This window comes from Leptonychotes weddellii, chromosome 11 (genome assembly GCF_054177405.1).
Source record: "Leptonychotes weddellii isolate Sample4059 chromosome 11, ASM5417740v2, whole genome shotgun sequence".
NCBI lineage: Eukaryota > Metazoa > Chordata > Mammalia > Carnivora > Phocidae > Leptonychotes > Leptonychotes weddellii.
In genome coordinates, this window is record NC_138379.1 from 38190800 (window position 1) to 38205843 (window position 15044).

Genomic DNA, 15044 nt, shown 5'->3' on the forward strand with positions numbered 1-15044 from the left:
GCTACCTGGAAAGCAACCAGATTATAGGAAAAAAGTCAAGTTTACTGATCTGTTAGAGAAATGTTAGTTTTCTCAGCTTTGAAACAATAAAGCAATCACAAAAGCAACTGAATTAGACACCAACTGAAGATACCTGTGTAATGAAACAACAGTGTTGAATTAGAAAAAAATGGCACGTTGGCATGAATGTCTCCACGCATGGTGACTGACCAATGTGACTATCTGTAGTGGATACAGAGCTAATCCAAATCTGCAAGAAAAACACCCCTATCTCAACAGATAAAGGAAAGCTAGGAACAGACAGTCCATGCCAGCAAAATGAAGAAGGAAGAGCAAGTGAAGACATGGGGAAGTGTCCTACCTTCTTACATTCAGAGAGGCAGCGAGTAGAGAAGAACAAAGGGTATTGGACGAGGCAGCTGGATTTGCATCTGGGTTCAGCCACTTTGTAGCTCTGTGCCACGGCCTTTTACCCCAGCATGCTTTGCAGTTACTAGGGCTGCAAAATGGGAGCCTCATCATACCCACCCAAGGGCTTTGTGTGAGGAAACTGCTTATCATCGTGACCCGCACATCACAGGACTTGGTAAATGTTGATTTTCTACTCATTCAGCTTTTCCAAACAAAACTTCGAAAAACACCATACAAGAAAAGAGGCAGTAAGGGATTGTTATGCTCCTGCTAAGGACGTATTATCCCCTTTGAAATTTCAGAACCAAAGCAGTGTGACTCAGGTCACTGGCGAGACTCAAGTCGCTGGCAATTCAGGTCACTCATATGCTGAGTTCTGTCTCCTCTGTATTTCAAATAATCCCCAATAGCGAGCTTTCGAAGTTGCAGAAACCCCACGGGACCACTAGAAGGCGCCCGAGCCATGCGCTAGGCTGAAGCCCCGCGTGGGTGGAGGCAGGTCTGAGTGCGGTTTCCTGCCTCGGAAAACTGCTCATCACCTGGAGGCATCTAGGACTCTGGTCCCTCTGGCCCATTCGATCTACCGCCTGCTCCGCCAGTCCAAGGCCAGTCTTCTGTGCAATCCTGAGGGCATCCACAGACCTGGGCAAGTGCTACAGGAGGCAGGGAGGGCCCTGAAACTTTCAGCCCTGATCCGAGAGAGATGCCTCTGTCCTCTTGGGGAGAACCGTGGCTTGGGTGATTTACGGGGCACTGACCCTCCCGAGGCAGGATTTCTGGAGAGGGTGACCGTGTCTCTGATCCACCCTCCCCTCAGCTGTCTGGAGGACACATGAATGGTTGTCTTATCAAATATTAATTAAACAGAGCGGCTGGGAATCATGAAGGGGACTGCAGTCCCTTACAAGATTCATTACGAGAATAAAAAATGATTTTTAAAAGTTCCAGTAATTCCTAGTATTCAGATGAAACTGGAGGAACTGGGTGGTGGAAATTCAGAATCGATCTGCAGGAAACCTGGTCATTTTCTACTCAGGCGCCAGAGGAACTAGTGAAGGATGTGGGTTTTGCTCAGCATCTGTCTTTTCTGTCTCTACCTGCGCTCTGGGCTGACAGAGCCGCAGCTTGATTTATTGAGCTAAACAAGTTAGCAGCTAATTTGTTCGTTCATGGCTGTCCTTTGAGAAGTGGTCCTGGGGAAAAAGATGAAGATCATTGAAAAGCAAGTCAGTTTCACGGGGCAGGACCTCACAAAGTAGGTCACCCTGGCTTTCCACTGGCCCGAGGGAGGCTGGAATCCCATTAACCTCAATCAGGAGGGCTCAGTGAAGGGGGGCAGGGCTGTTTCTGCAAAACAAAACTTGGCTGCGTGGAGGCTTCCTAATTTGACTTCCTAATGCGATTTGGAAGAGGGAAGGGGAGACTGGGGTATGGGAAAACCAAAGGAAAATTCCTTTCCCTTAACAAGCTGGTAGCACTGGGCGGGAGAGGGTTTGGGTGTTTGGGAGGTCTGATGTTTGCCATTGATTAATTCTGTTTCACGGGGGTCTCAGGAAGTCTGAGGGAAGGGTGAAGGGTGGGAAGGTGTCCCCAAGTATTTTGTGGGTTTTTTTGGTCAATTTTTCAGAAAGTCTCTCCCATCTTAAAAAAGAAGGCAAAAACAAACAAACAAACAAAACTTCATTGACTCTTTCATCTCCTGAGAGCTACTGCTCAGTCCCTCTTCATTCCCAGCAAACTGCACAGAAGACTTGCCTGTACACACTGACTCCATAAACCCCCTTTCTGTTCACATTTCATCCTGCTCAAGGCCTCCCGCCATCGCTCAGCAGGTCCCTGCTCAGGAAGGTCCCTGCTTTTCTTCATGTTGATCCATCCAACCAGCATTTTGCAGCCCTCATCCTACATGACCTCTCAGCTGCACTGGGCACAGCTTTCTTCCCTCGGCTTCCCTGATACCAAGCTTCCTTCCCCCAGTCAGTTTGTTACTCCTTTTCTGTTTCCTTCCTTCGCAGGCAGGTCCTCCTCAGCAGTAAATGTTGGAACTCCTCGGGACTTAGCCTTAAGCCTTTGACTTATCCTCAGGCTCTCTCTCATTCATGACCTTGGCGTTGATAGTCTACTACTCCTTCGTGGCTCCCGAGTTTATATGTCAGTGCAGAATTCTCCCCGAGTTTCAGAACTTCATAGTTAACGGGCAACACCTCCAGCTGGATAATTCGAAGGCATCTCTACCATAGCTTTCCCACTGAACTTCGTTTGCTATTCTAAACCTTGTAAGTGGCCCCGCCAACTTACTAACCTAGATCTCTCTGCCTCTTTCACCCTCCTTATGCATCCTATCACCGCAGCCTGTGGGCTCTAGTCCTCCGCATCTCTGAGGTCTCGACACCCCTCCCATCTCCCCTCCCACCGTCCTTGTCAAGGTCACTGTGAATTAGAAAATTCTCCTCACTGGTCTTGCTTCCTGTAGTCTTAATCTTTTCATATTGGAGCCAGAGTGTTGTTATTGTTGTTGTTTAATGCAGATCTGATCGTGTTGTCATCCTGCTTAAAACCCTTCAATGATTTCCCATTACTCTTAATGTAAAAATCAAAATCCCTAATGTTGCATGGCTTGGCGCCACACCAAGTTCACCTGTGATCTCTGGACCTAGTTACACCACAACTGTTTAGTACCTTAAGTATACCGATCCCTCCTCAGGGTCTTGACACGTGATGGTCTCTCTAGACTTTCTAGAATGTTCTCTCCTTGCTTTGCTTCTTTACCTAGACAAAGCCTATTGATTCCTTAACTCTTAGCTAAGTTGCCATCCCTTAAGGAAGCTTTCTCTGACCTTCAGGCTGGGTCAGGGTCCTCTTCACATACTCTCATGGCACTTTATGTCTTTACTTTGCAGACATATCACATTTGTCATCATCTGGTTAATGTCTCTCTCCCTCACCAGACTGTGAGTTCATGAGAAACTCTGCTCTATTCCTAAGCACTTTTGACAGTACTTCCCCTTAGAGACCCACCACAAATATTTGTGGAGGCCATGTAATGTCTCGGTCATCCTTGACAGAAGGACACGAGGTAAGTGAAAGTCAAGATCCTGTCTTGTTTTGGGGCAGGAGTCAGACAGTTTGGTTGTGGTCACATTGTTCATCTCATGCTGGCCCGAAGTCTGACTGGCAGATAGAGTGTATGTCTCGATTGATTAAAAAATGGACACTGAATGAATTGTTCCTTCGTTGGAGGGACTTTGTTAGAGGTGAAGGGCACAGGTGGTGGAGGCAGCTGGATGTGGTTGGAATTCTAGTTCCTCCGCCGGTGGAGCTGGATGCTGAGGTTGGACCTGCCATGGAACCTCTGAGCCTCAATCTTGTCTGCGAAGTGAGGCTCAAAATCCCTACCTCGTGGGGTATGTGTGAGGAATGAAGTGGGATAAGGAACAGAAGTGCCTTGCCGGGTACCTGGCACATAGTAGGTGCTCAAAACAAAAAGGTCAGCTCTCAGCTTTCTTCTTTTTCTCTCTTCTCTCTTTCCTCACTCCTTTTGGAAGCACCTTGCTTTACATCTTCCTAAACCCAGGCTCCTTAAGGGAAAACTGGGCTCAGGGTTGCTTAGTGGTATCAACATTTGCATCCACAAACTCTGGCCCAGATGCCCCCAACCGCTCCCTGGCCCTGAGCCCCTGCCTGCTTCGAGGGCCAATGGTGAGGACTCCTTCACATACAGGTTCTGGAGCTGGGAGCCGCTGAGGAGAGCCTGAGCAAGCAGGATTCATGGTGGACCTTTTTTTCTGATTGATGATTATTATGTGAAGGGGGCTCAGGGCCTCTGTGAATTCACATCAGTGTTTTTTGGTGGGACAGGCCTGGGACAGACAAATGCCCACCTACCAGGGGACAGCCTGGGCAGCAGGGCCTGCCTCTGTTGCTTCTCCTCGGAGGGAAAGGCACTTCCAGGGCTCGGCAGATTTTCAACCACTCTGGGCCCAGCTTCCTCAGAGGAGATCACAGCAAGCTAGACAAGGCCTCCATGCAGCCAGCTGGGCTGCCTTGGGTCAGCTGTCCAAGGGTGGGCCTCTCTCTCTCCTCAGGTCTCCACGTAGGGCCTCAGGCCTCAGTACTACCAGATCTGGGCCTCTCCAGGGGCAAGGAGCATCCTTCCAGACAGCCCTGGGACGTCTCCTAAACAAGGCCCTCATGACTTCTCCCCAACCCTCGGCGGGGTTGTGAGCCTTCTCTGGTCTTCTGGAAACACTGATATCCTCATCATAACATTTACCCCCTTGGAGCGTACACGGCTACCATGATGACGTCATATTATATATATTCCATATATGTGGTGCCACCTGAACGTGTGCAAAGAGCAGCTCTGGAATGGTAGAACTCTGTTTTTGGTCCATCTTCCCCCACCCCATTCCCCCGCTGGGCATTCCATGGGGTGGAGACTGGCTGTATAGGGCTGGCCCGTCGTGGGGAATGGACCACTGATTTGCCAAATGGTTAAGGAGGTGGGCACCAGGCGCCTGGCATGGCACCAGCTTCCTGCTCCCAGCTGGTCACGTGTGAGAGCGCCTCCTCCCCCTGCTCCTGCTACCTCACCCTGTGCTTCCCCTCCTATCATTTGGAATTTGCCTTTTCTCCCACTGAGCAGAATCTCAGCATTGCCCGGGTTGCTGCTGTCTTCCTCAATGCCATCATTAGTGGGTATAGATACTCCAGAGACTAGCTGGCCGAGCCATTCATCATCAACCACTTTCATGTGGCTGGCGAGAACTCTGCTCCAAATCTTGCATCCTTAGAGGATGAGGGAAACCAGAGCCCGCTCAAGGAACTGCATGGGATTCAGTGTGGCCAGAGCAAGGTGCAGAGTAGGGAGGAGCAAGACCTGAGTCCTGAGGAAAAGGAGGCAGGGGCTGGGGTGTGTCCGGCTCTCGGTGGCCTCACAAAGTGATCCTGGAGACTAAGAGAAGTCATGGTGGGATTCTAAGGAGAGGAGGACACAATCAGATTTGGATTCTTAAAAGATCATTCCAGTGACAGCATAATGGAAGAGGGAAGAGTTGAAGCAGTCCAGGTGAGAAAACATGGTGGTCGGAGCTAACAGTGGGAGAAGGGTCAGGTGGAAACTGATTTGTGAGATATGAAGGTGGCAGAATCCATAGGACTTAGTGATGGGTTCCAGGTCCATGTACACCCTCTCCAGAGAGGTGTCCAAGAAACCGATGGATGGATGATCTATCTACTTACCTATCTACATATCTGCCTACTTACCTACACACAAACATATCTACCTGGGGGAATGGTCGTTTATAGGGCCATCAGCACACCCTTGGTCACCAAAATGCAAGGGAGGATGAAATCTTCAAGAGATAGAGTAGACAGAAAAGAGACCGGGACTGAGAATGGAAACTGGGGTAAATCTAGCCTTCTGTGAGTCAGACTTGGCCTCGGGTGAGAACCCCTGTGTGCGAAGGCATGTTCGGCCTGTGCTGAGAACATGAGTGAACACAGAATGGTTTTCATTGTGTCTGGTTCTGTGGTATTGGAACCACTGGGGGAAACAGAGACCAAACCTGTTCTCCTGAGAAGATACGGGCAAGTGTGGTTCCCCACACGTGGGCAGCGCACCGCACCTGCTCTTCCCCCTGAGAGGTATTGCTGACTCGACTGACACAGCTGGCAGGCAGTGGCCAGAAGCTGGGTGGCTCTGAGTACAAGGCTGGGACAGGGCTGGTCATGGCCAGGGTCTGGTTGCTACTTACACATTGAGAGGCTGCCAGGCTGGCCACTGAGCTTTGGCTTTGATGACGGTGAGGACCTCATCACTCTGCAAAAAAGGACAAGAGATATTTAGCGAGGAGAGCCAGGCTCCTGGGAACAAGAGGTCTGACATGGTGACACCGTCCACCCCACTGCCTTACCTACTGCGGAGGCTCTGCCTGCCCCCGGGTAGGGAAGCCCCGGAGTCGCGGCAGTCCCAGGGGGTGGGGGGCTGAACGGCCACTGTGTCTGGTGTGTGCGGCACAGGGATGGGCCCCCCGAGCCACACTTGGGTTTCCAGCCCAGTCCACCCCTCCCCCACTGTAGCCAGAGCTCTGACCTGGACTCTGCTTCGGCTGGCTAGACTTCTATATCGTGGCCAGCCCGGGGGGCAGGTCACGTGCTCTGCATCCCGGCCGTGGCTACATGAGGGGCTGCAGTGTAGCCAACACCTGCTCCAGAGGATTGTCCTTCCCGGGGCCCCTCCTGCTGCTGAGACGCGCATGCCTGATCAGACTCCCTTGGACAAGGAGGCCAGGACAAAGTCTGGGGCCAGCCCCCCTCACGCCACTCATATTATTCTGCTCTATTTTGCTTTGGACAGCATGTAGCACAGGCACGTAAAAGGATTTTCTTGAGGAAGAATTTGATGATTAGCATTTTGAAGCATTAAGTCATCATTGAGGGGCAAAAATCAGAACTTTGTTGATCTTGCTTAACTTTGCAGTTTGTTTGGGTTTTTATTTTCAATTACACATCGGAGCAGAGGAATATCATAACCTTTTCAAGGCTTAAGACTTCCACAGGCCCAGATTTGACTTTGGCTAGGGACCTTCCCTGGAGTGGATTCAGCTGGTCCTGGATCTCCCCGTCCCCTGGCTGGGCCCAGCGCTGCTCAGACACCACCGTCCACTATGCCCAGAAAAACCTAGAATGTCACCAGCTGAGGAAGAAAGAACTTTGTTGCTGACTGAACAGGTCCCTGGTTTCCAGGGGGGCAGAGACTTGCTTGGCTGGCTTAGAGCTCTGCCCTGGTCCTTAGAGCCACGCCTGGCATAAGCGCCTAGAACATACTTCGGGGGAACCGGTAAACTTCTCAGTTGGTGGGTACCATGCCCAGAAAATCCCACAGCCCTGAGGAAACTGGAAGGAGATCAGAGGTGTCCCCAGGCTCAGGCCCAAAGATTCTGAAAAGCCTTCTGGCCTGGATCGCCTCACCTGCAGCCCACTGGGTGGTGGGCCTTTCAGAGGACAGGAGCTCAGCCAGATCTAGCGTGGCCCCGGGCACCCACAGCCGGTCTTGGGGACAAGCTAGCAGAGGCAACAGCTCTTCTTGAGCTCAGGCTTCCCTGATGGTTCCCTCTTTTGGTCAGAGGAAAGAATCTTTGGATGCAAAGACACCCCCACATTCACATGACTGCAAGGAGAGCATTTCTCAGTCCAACCGAGTGGTTTACATGGCTCGTGGGAGACTTGTTTATTGGTTGGGAACGTATCCCTCACTCTTTTCTAATAAATATCTGGTGAATGGCTGAGAGAGGCTGTCTAGCATGAAGTCACGTGTGTGACACACCACCAGTGCTGGGTCTCCCGTGACCTGGTTGCCCAGGTATCATCTCATACGTCCCACGTGAGCCCTGCCTCTCACCCCAGAAACCCGCACCTCCTCCAGGGCTCCTCCAGTCCTCCATCTCCCGCTCCTCACAGCGGTCGGGCTCCAAGTCTAAGTCCAAGCTCTCGGTCTGCAAGTCCTCTGAGCCCTTCCATGGCCTCCACACCTTCCTCCTCCCCCCAGTGCACCCTCCATGCTGCTGCAAATCCAACCATCTCCATTCCCTGCCTCAGCCCTTCAGCGGCTGCCCACAACTTCCATGACAATGTCTTAATTCCTGAGTTCTCCTACATGGCCTTCATCATCTAGCTCTGGTATACTTTATTTTCCTTCGATTTTATATATACAGAATATTGCATAAGCAGAACTGTACATGCTTACTGTAGACAAATTTAGCATCACAGAAGCACACAGTGTGAATGTGGAGCATATTCCGCCCTGGCATCTACCCTGCCTTCCGCCTCCTTCTCCAGAATGTTACAGTTTGGTGTGTATCGTTCCAGACCTTTTACTATGCATATGCAACTGCGTGTGTGTGTGTGTGTGTGTGTGTGTACATTAGATAGAGCTCTTCCCACAAAAACTGCATCATACTGAACATCTTATTCTGCACCATGATTTAAAAATTCTTCCTTAATATCATATCAGGGGAAACTTTCCATGTCAGTAGATCCTGCATCATAGCAATCCTTTTGTTGATTTTTAGTGTTGGAGATCTTCAAATTATGGTAAACCAAGTCCAGATGTATAAAAGAGAAATACAAGATAGGAGAGCCAATTAACGAGATACTGTCTAATGACCATCCCTTTGCCCTTGAAGAACTATTTTACTAAGAAGTAAAGTCAATGTGGGTGGAGTCAGATGGCCACCAAGTTAGCTGGCCCTGCAGATTTACCTTGCATTATAATTAAATCTTCGTTTTCAAGTCCCAACTAATGACATATTGATTTTACTTTTGCAGTATATAACTCAACAAAAGTTGTTTGGGCCCTCCATTAGTGTTTATTTATGGTGATGAAATTCTACCTGTAATTTTGAGAGCTATGGAAGCTCCAAGGATGGTGGATCTACGTGTGTGGGCATTAGAACAGTTTCTCGCTGTAAATTGTCTCAGCTAGTGGTTGCATCCACCTGAATGGTCAACAGCTTATTTTTACTTGTTTGGGATCATTTGTGTTAGCCAATCAAATAAGAAAGCAGGAGCATTATGGAAAATTTACTTAAAAAGCTAAAAATTTTTGAAGCATCAAAATTCTCTTGGTAGAACCTAACTTCTGCAGGATTGGAGAGTGTCTGGCTTGCTTGTTCATGGCCATATCCAGTGTGATGGATACTCAGCAAATTGTTGAAAAAGCAAAGCCTTTGATGTGTAGTGGAATTCCATGGCATGGATGTTCTGTAATTTACTTAACCAGCGTTATTGGTGGATATTTATTTCCACGCGTGATGCTATGATGAACACTTGCATATGTATTTCTTTGTTTATAAATCCAAGGCTTCCTGTGTTATAGATTGCCAGGAATGATTAAAAGATGAAGCAAATTTATCATTTTGGTAGGACCTACCAAATCGTGCTCCGAAAATCTGTACCAATTTACACCCCCGCAAGATGTGTATGTGCCCATGTTGCCACAATTTTGGGCACAGTCAATACTACCAAACTTTTTAGTATTTACTGAGCCAGCCAATGGGACAGGAATGTGTTTGAGGGCATAAACTATAGAATCACACCTGAGTTCAAATCCGGACTGCACCATTAGATAGCTCTGTGTCCTTTGGCAAGTCTCTTGACCTCTCTTAGCTTTCTCATCCGTGAAATGGGATTTAAAAAGAGTCTCTCTACTGGGGCACCTGGGTGACGTGGTCGGCTAATCATCTGACTCTTGGTTCAGGTTGCGATCTCAGGGTGGTGAGATCAAGCCCCATGTCGGGCTCTGCATTCACTGGGGAGCCTGCTGAGATTTTCTCTTTCCTTCTCCCTCTGCCCCTCCCCCCCTCTAAAATAAATACACCTTAAAAACAACAATAAAAAGAGTCTCTACTACATGAGGTTGTTGGGGGACTAAATGACATAATCCATAGAATGTGTTAATACAGTGCCCGAATAAGCATATATTAGCTACTATTCTTACTCTCATTTACATTCAGGCCAAGCTGGTATGAGAATCAATTTGCACTGCTTGAGTACAGATTGTGAAACACACAGTTGCATCTCCAAACCCACAACGCCTTGGGAGAACACTCCCTCACTTAAAGTCAAGCTCTGAGTCTCAGGGAGCATATGAAGGAGGTTTATGTAGCTGGGTGAGCCTTGGATGGGGCCGCTGGGGGGCTGGGCATTTTCCATTCTGAAAAATGAAGGACTTAAAGTCAGAGTAAGCCATCCAAACTTTCGACTTAAATGAAAAGTTGTTTTAACAAGTCTCTAAGGCACAGAAAGGATCTTTCAAGAATCCTTAGAGCCCTGGGGTACCTGGGTGGCTCAGTCATTAAGCGTCTGCCTTCGGCTCAGGTCATGATCCCAGGGTCCTGGGATCGAGCCCCGCATCGGGCTCCCTGCTCCGCGGGAAGCCTGCTTCTCCCTCTCCCACTCCCCCTGCTCGTGTTCCCTCTCTCGCTGTGTCTCTCTCTGTCAAATAAATACATAAAATCTTTAAAAAAAAAAAAAAGAATCCTTAGAGCCCTTCTACATCTCCCATAGGACTCTTTTCAAACCAAGTATTTCAGGGTATTCACAGTTCATGCCTCTTTTGTATGACATTAGCACTTTTCCAGAGATATGCCAATTAAGATAAAAAGCCCCAAAGAAACCACAGGTCACTAGTGTCCATCTTCATGGGGATGAGTTCTTTTTAAAGATTTTATGTATTTATTTGACAGAGAGAGACACAGCGAGAGGGAACACAAGCAGGGGGAGTGGGAGAGGGAGAAGCAGGCTTCCTGCTGAGCAGGGAGCCCGATGCAGGGCTGGAGCCTGATGCGGGGCTCGATCCCAGGACCCCGAGATCATGACCTGAGCCGAAGGCAGACGCTTAACACTGAGCCACCCAGGCGTCCCCATGGGGATGAGGTCTTTTGTTTTGCTTTCGGTAAAAATATTGTGAAGATGTTACAGTTGTACTCCAACTTCAGAAGCTCGACACCAACTGGGAATCACACAGCCCCCAACCGGCCGTAGGCTGAGGTCAGATCTGGAGGAAGGAGGGTCATGTTGGGGGGGAAAACAGGCCGGGGACAGGTTGGAGGTGGAAATCACATCGGTATTAGGAGATAGCAAGTCTGAGCGAGCTGAGAGTAAGAATGTGGGTTTGAGGGATCGGGTGGGGGCTGGTGTCAGAACCAACCCCACCCAACATTGACCCTCAGAGGGTCAATCCTGGAGGGCTCTGGACATCTCAGTCATGCCCATGGTGAAAGACCGGGGTCTGTCACCTCCTCCCTGCCTTGTTCCTCACCTCCTCTCTGCCCTCTCTGCCTGTGCCTGCCTGAACTTTCACCTCCCAGCCCTGAACCACAACCTCATTCCTCATCCTAAGGCCTCCTTTGCTGCCGGCGGCACTGAGCACGTCCCGCCCTAGGCCTATAGTCTGGGAGTCAGTCCAGACAACCTGCCTCCTCCCCGCAGGAAGAGAAAAGGGTGCAGTCCATAATCAGAGAGGAAAGTGATCAAAGCAAGTAGAAACAACAATAACAACAGTGATCTATTGTTTTGATGTGCTAAGCATCTTGCTAACTACCTTCATAGAGCATTTTATTTAATCCTTACAACACATTTGCAGGGTAGGTAGGTGTACACTTTTTAATCCTCAGAAACACGTTTATTTGGCCAGATTAGCTACCCAGTTGGTCAATGGCAGAGCTAGAGTTCAAACCTCATCTGACTGTGGAGACCACACTGGCCACCCTGGGAAGCCAGGCAGAGGGGAGCTGGGAGGCTGAGCTGTGATGCAGGAGTGCCAGCCACTCGAGAAAGGTCAGGGCCCCCCTGCCCACCTGCGCCTCAGCTGGCCCCAGGCCATGTCCTAACCTACTCTGAGTTCTGGATGTTACAGCCGCACTCGGACAGTGTTCGGGATACTGGCAGTGTTCATGCTGCCCTGAGAACTGGTTTTGAGGCAGAGCAGGGGAGGCACAGGGTTCTTGAGCTGGAGAGGAACTGCTCCTGAAGCGGGGGAATCCAACGATATTAAATGCACACCCACATGCTCACACAGAGAGTGCCCCCAACCCCCATCGCGCATTTCTTTGCACTCATCAGCTGGTTTCTTAGGAAAACCTTTGGGAATAGCTATCATCTCATTTTGCAGATGACGAAATGGAGGTTCAGAGAAGTCGCGTGACTTGGTGAAGACCACCCAGGAACCATGGTTTCAATATAGATGCATTTGACTCCAAAACTCCTGCTCTTTTCCCATTTTGTCTGTTCTTCCTCTTCATCTTGCTCTCGTCCCTCTTCCATTTTGTTCATTTTTCAAGAGCATGGCTGCCCCTGGCTGACGCTTTTCCCCAAAGAACCCTTAGCTTTGAGACACAGGGTCACCCGGATCCCTCTGTGAGGGCATCTTATGTAAAGACTCTGGTGAACGGTGCTTGGCTCCATTATTTGCTTCTATCCTTTCCCAGAATTCCCAGTTACTATCCATAAAAAATATCAACCCTGATGGCTTCCATGTCTGAGGGGAACTTTTCATCCCTTGGTGGGTGTCCTGGTGATGAGCAGCAGGAAATGAGCCATTTTATGAGGTGATAATGGGGCTATAAGCATCTTTAAAATCAATTGTGCCCAGCGTCATAGTTTCCCATTGTTTCAACAAGCTCTGGGTTTATTGGGTTATAAATAAAAACAGATGGTTCATATTGGTGGTGCTCTCTGGCTTGCCCGTGGTCTCATGAGGTCTGCACTGCAGAATTCTGAGGGAGGCAGGCAAATGGGTCCCACTTTTCAGATGAAGTAACTGAGATGCCTCCCTCCTCTGATACTGCTCTGGTCAAGATCACCAATGACCTCACCGCTGCCAAGGGTCAGTGTCCAGCTCTTAGCCCATTCAGTGGCCATGCTGCCCCTCGTTACTTCACTAACTCTAACCCTCAGGGTTCTGTCCCTCCCTCCGTGTGTCTTGGCCATTCTGGATGTCTCCTGTTTCCTCGGACACGCTGGGCACCCTTAGCACTTGCTGTTTCCTGTGCCAGGAACGCCATCCTCCAAGTATCACAGCCTCGTTCCCTTGCCTCCTCCAGGTGTTTGCTCAAACGCCACCTTCTCTTGGGGTCTTCCCTGTCCCCACTCTTAAAACTAGCAATCCCATGGGGCGCATGGGTGACTCATTTCGTTAAGTGACCCACTCTTGGTTTTGGCTCAGGTTGTGATCTCAGGGTCATGAGATCGAGCCCTGCGTCAGTCTCTGCACTGGGCGTGGAGTTTGCTTGGTGTTCTCCCTCTCCCTCTGCTCCTTTCCCCCTCCCTTAAGCCCCTCCCCCCACTTGCATGAGTTCGCTCTCTCTCCTTCAAAAAAGGAATTAAAAGAAAATAGCAGTCCCTTGCTGGCTCCTCAACCCGGCACGTCCCCATCACTTTATCTGATCGTATTTTCTTCATCCCATTGGTCACTGATATATTGTCGACTTGGCTTATTTACTTTTTAAAAAAGATTTATTTTGGGGCACCTGGGTGGCTCAGTTGGTTAAGTGACTGCCTTCGGCTGAGGTCATGATCCTGGAGTCCCGGGATCGAGTCCCGCATCGGGCTCCCTGCTCGGCAGGGAGTCTGCTTCTCCCTCTGACCCTCCTCCCTCTCATGCTCTCTGTCTCTCATTCTCTCTCTCTCAAATAAATAAAATCTTTAAAAAAAAAATAAAATAAAAAAGATTTTTTTTTTTAGAGAGAGAGAGAGAAGAGGGAGGGAGGGAGTGGGGGGAGGGGCAGAGGGAGAGAATCCTAAGCAGACTCCCAATGAGTATGGAGCCCCATATGGGGCTCCATCTCATGACTCTGAGATGGAGCCCAATATGGGGCTCCATCTCATGACTCTGAGATCATGACCTGAGCTGAAACCAAGAGTCAGAGGCTTAACTAACTGAGCCGCCCGGGCGCCCCCCCTCCCCTTTTTTTGAGAGAGAGCATGTGCACAAGCAGGGAGCAGGGGGTGGGGCAGAGAGAGAGGGAGAGAGAGTCTTTTTTTTTTTTTTTTAAAGATTTTATTTATTTATTTGACACAGAGAGAGCACCAGCAGGGGGAGCGGCAGGCAGAGGGAGAGGGAGAGGGAGAAGCAGGCTTCCTGCCGAGCAGGGAGCCCGATATGGGACTCGATCCCAGGACCCTGGGATCATGACCCAAGCCGAAGGCAGACGCTTAACAACTGAGCCACCCAGGCGCCCGAGAGAGAGTCTTAAGCAGGCTCCACACTCAGGGCAGAGCTGGACATGGCGTTTGGGATCTCACGACACTGAGACCATGACCTGAGCGGAAATGAAGATCGGACATTTACCCGACTGAGCCACCCAGGCGCCCCTGCTTATTTACTCTTTATGGTCTATCTCTCCCTGCTAGAATAGGGGACCCCGTGGACAAGGGCTTTCCTCTGTTTTGCTCCATGCTGTACTATCAGTACTATCAGTATTTAGGACTGTGCTCAAGCAATATTTGTCGATGAATGAGAGGCTGGTGTCCTCCGAGGCTCGGTCTACCAGCAGTCCGTCGGCCTAGCCGTGTGAAGCGATGCTCCGAGATAGCACGGAGCAGGTGGGTCGGGGCACCGGCAGGGCGGGGAAGAGTGCCGCCAGACAGCTCTGCTGGAACTGCCTGAACCCGATGGAGAGGGACGGGCCAGGACAAGGGGCCGCGGTAGGAACCATGGTCAGAGCTCACAAATTCTGAGTCAGCCCCCGGTGGGTGCTAGCGAGCCTCGCCCCCCCGGGGCCCCAGCTGCTGTCACAAGCCACGTCTGATCCGCTATTTCAAGCCCGTTAGCAGATCCACAAGAAGATGAGGTGGTTGCACAGAAGCATTTCAAATTCAATTTCTTTTTAGTTCTTTTCAAACACAGCCCGTAATTCCGATGGGAAAATTGCATCATGCTGTAGATAACAGTTTTCCCGTGAGACAGTTTTGTGAAAGCAGCTTGGCATTTCTCAAGCCGGAGGGGAAGGGCCCATCAGAGCCCCCCGGGTCTGCCCCTCCACGTGCATCTGACGCTGGCAGGTGGAGTGCTCTGAGGATGGGCATCACCCTGTGACCTGAGAGAGAGGGCCTTCCTTCTGTGTGCCTCT

The 15044-nt window shown here is 50.0% G+C and overlaps 1 protein-coding gene across 1 annotated transcript in view; it reads right to left on the reverse strand.

Moving 5' to 3' along the window:
• SPON1 (spondin 1) overlaps positions 1-15044 on the reverse strand; it is a 231363-nt gene that overhangs the window by 21801 nt on the left and 194518 nt on the right. The window contains exon 7 of the mRNA XM_081798549.1: positions 6168-6232. Coding sequence (XP_081654675.1) covers positions 6168-6232 — 65 coding nt within the window. The remainder of the gene's footprint in view (positions 1-6167; positions 6233-15044) is intronic.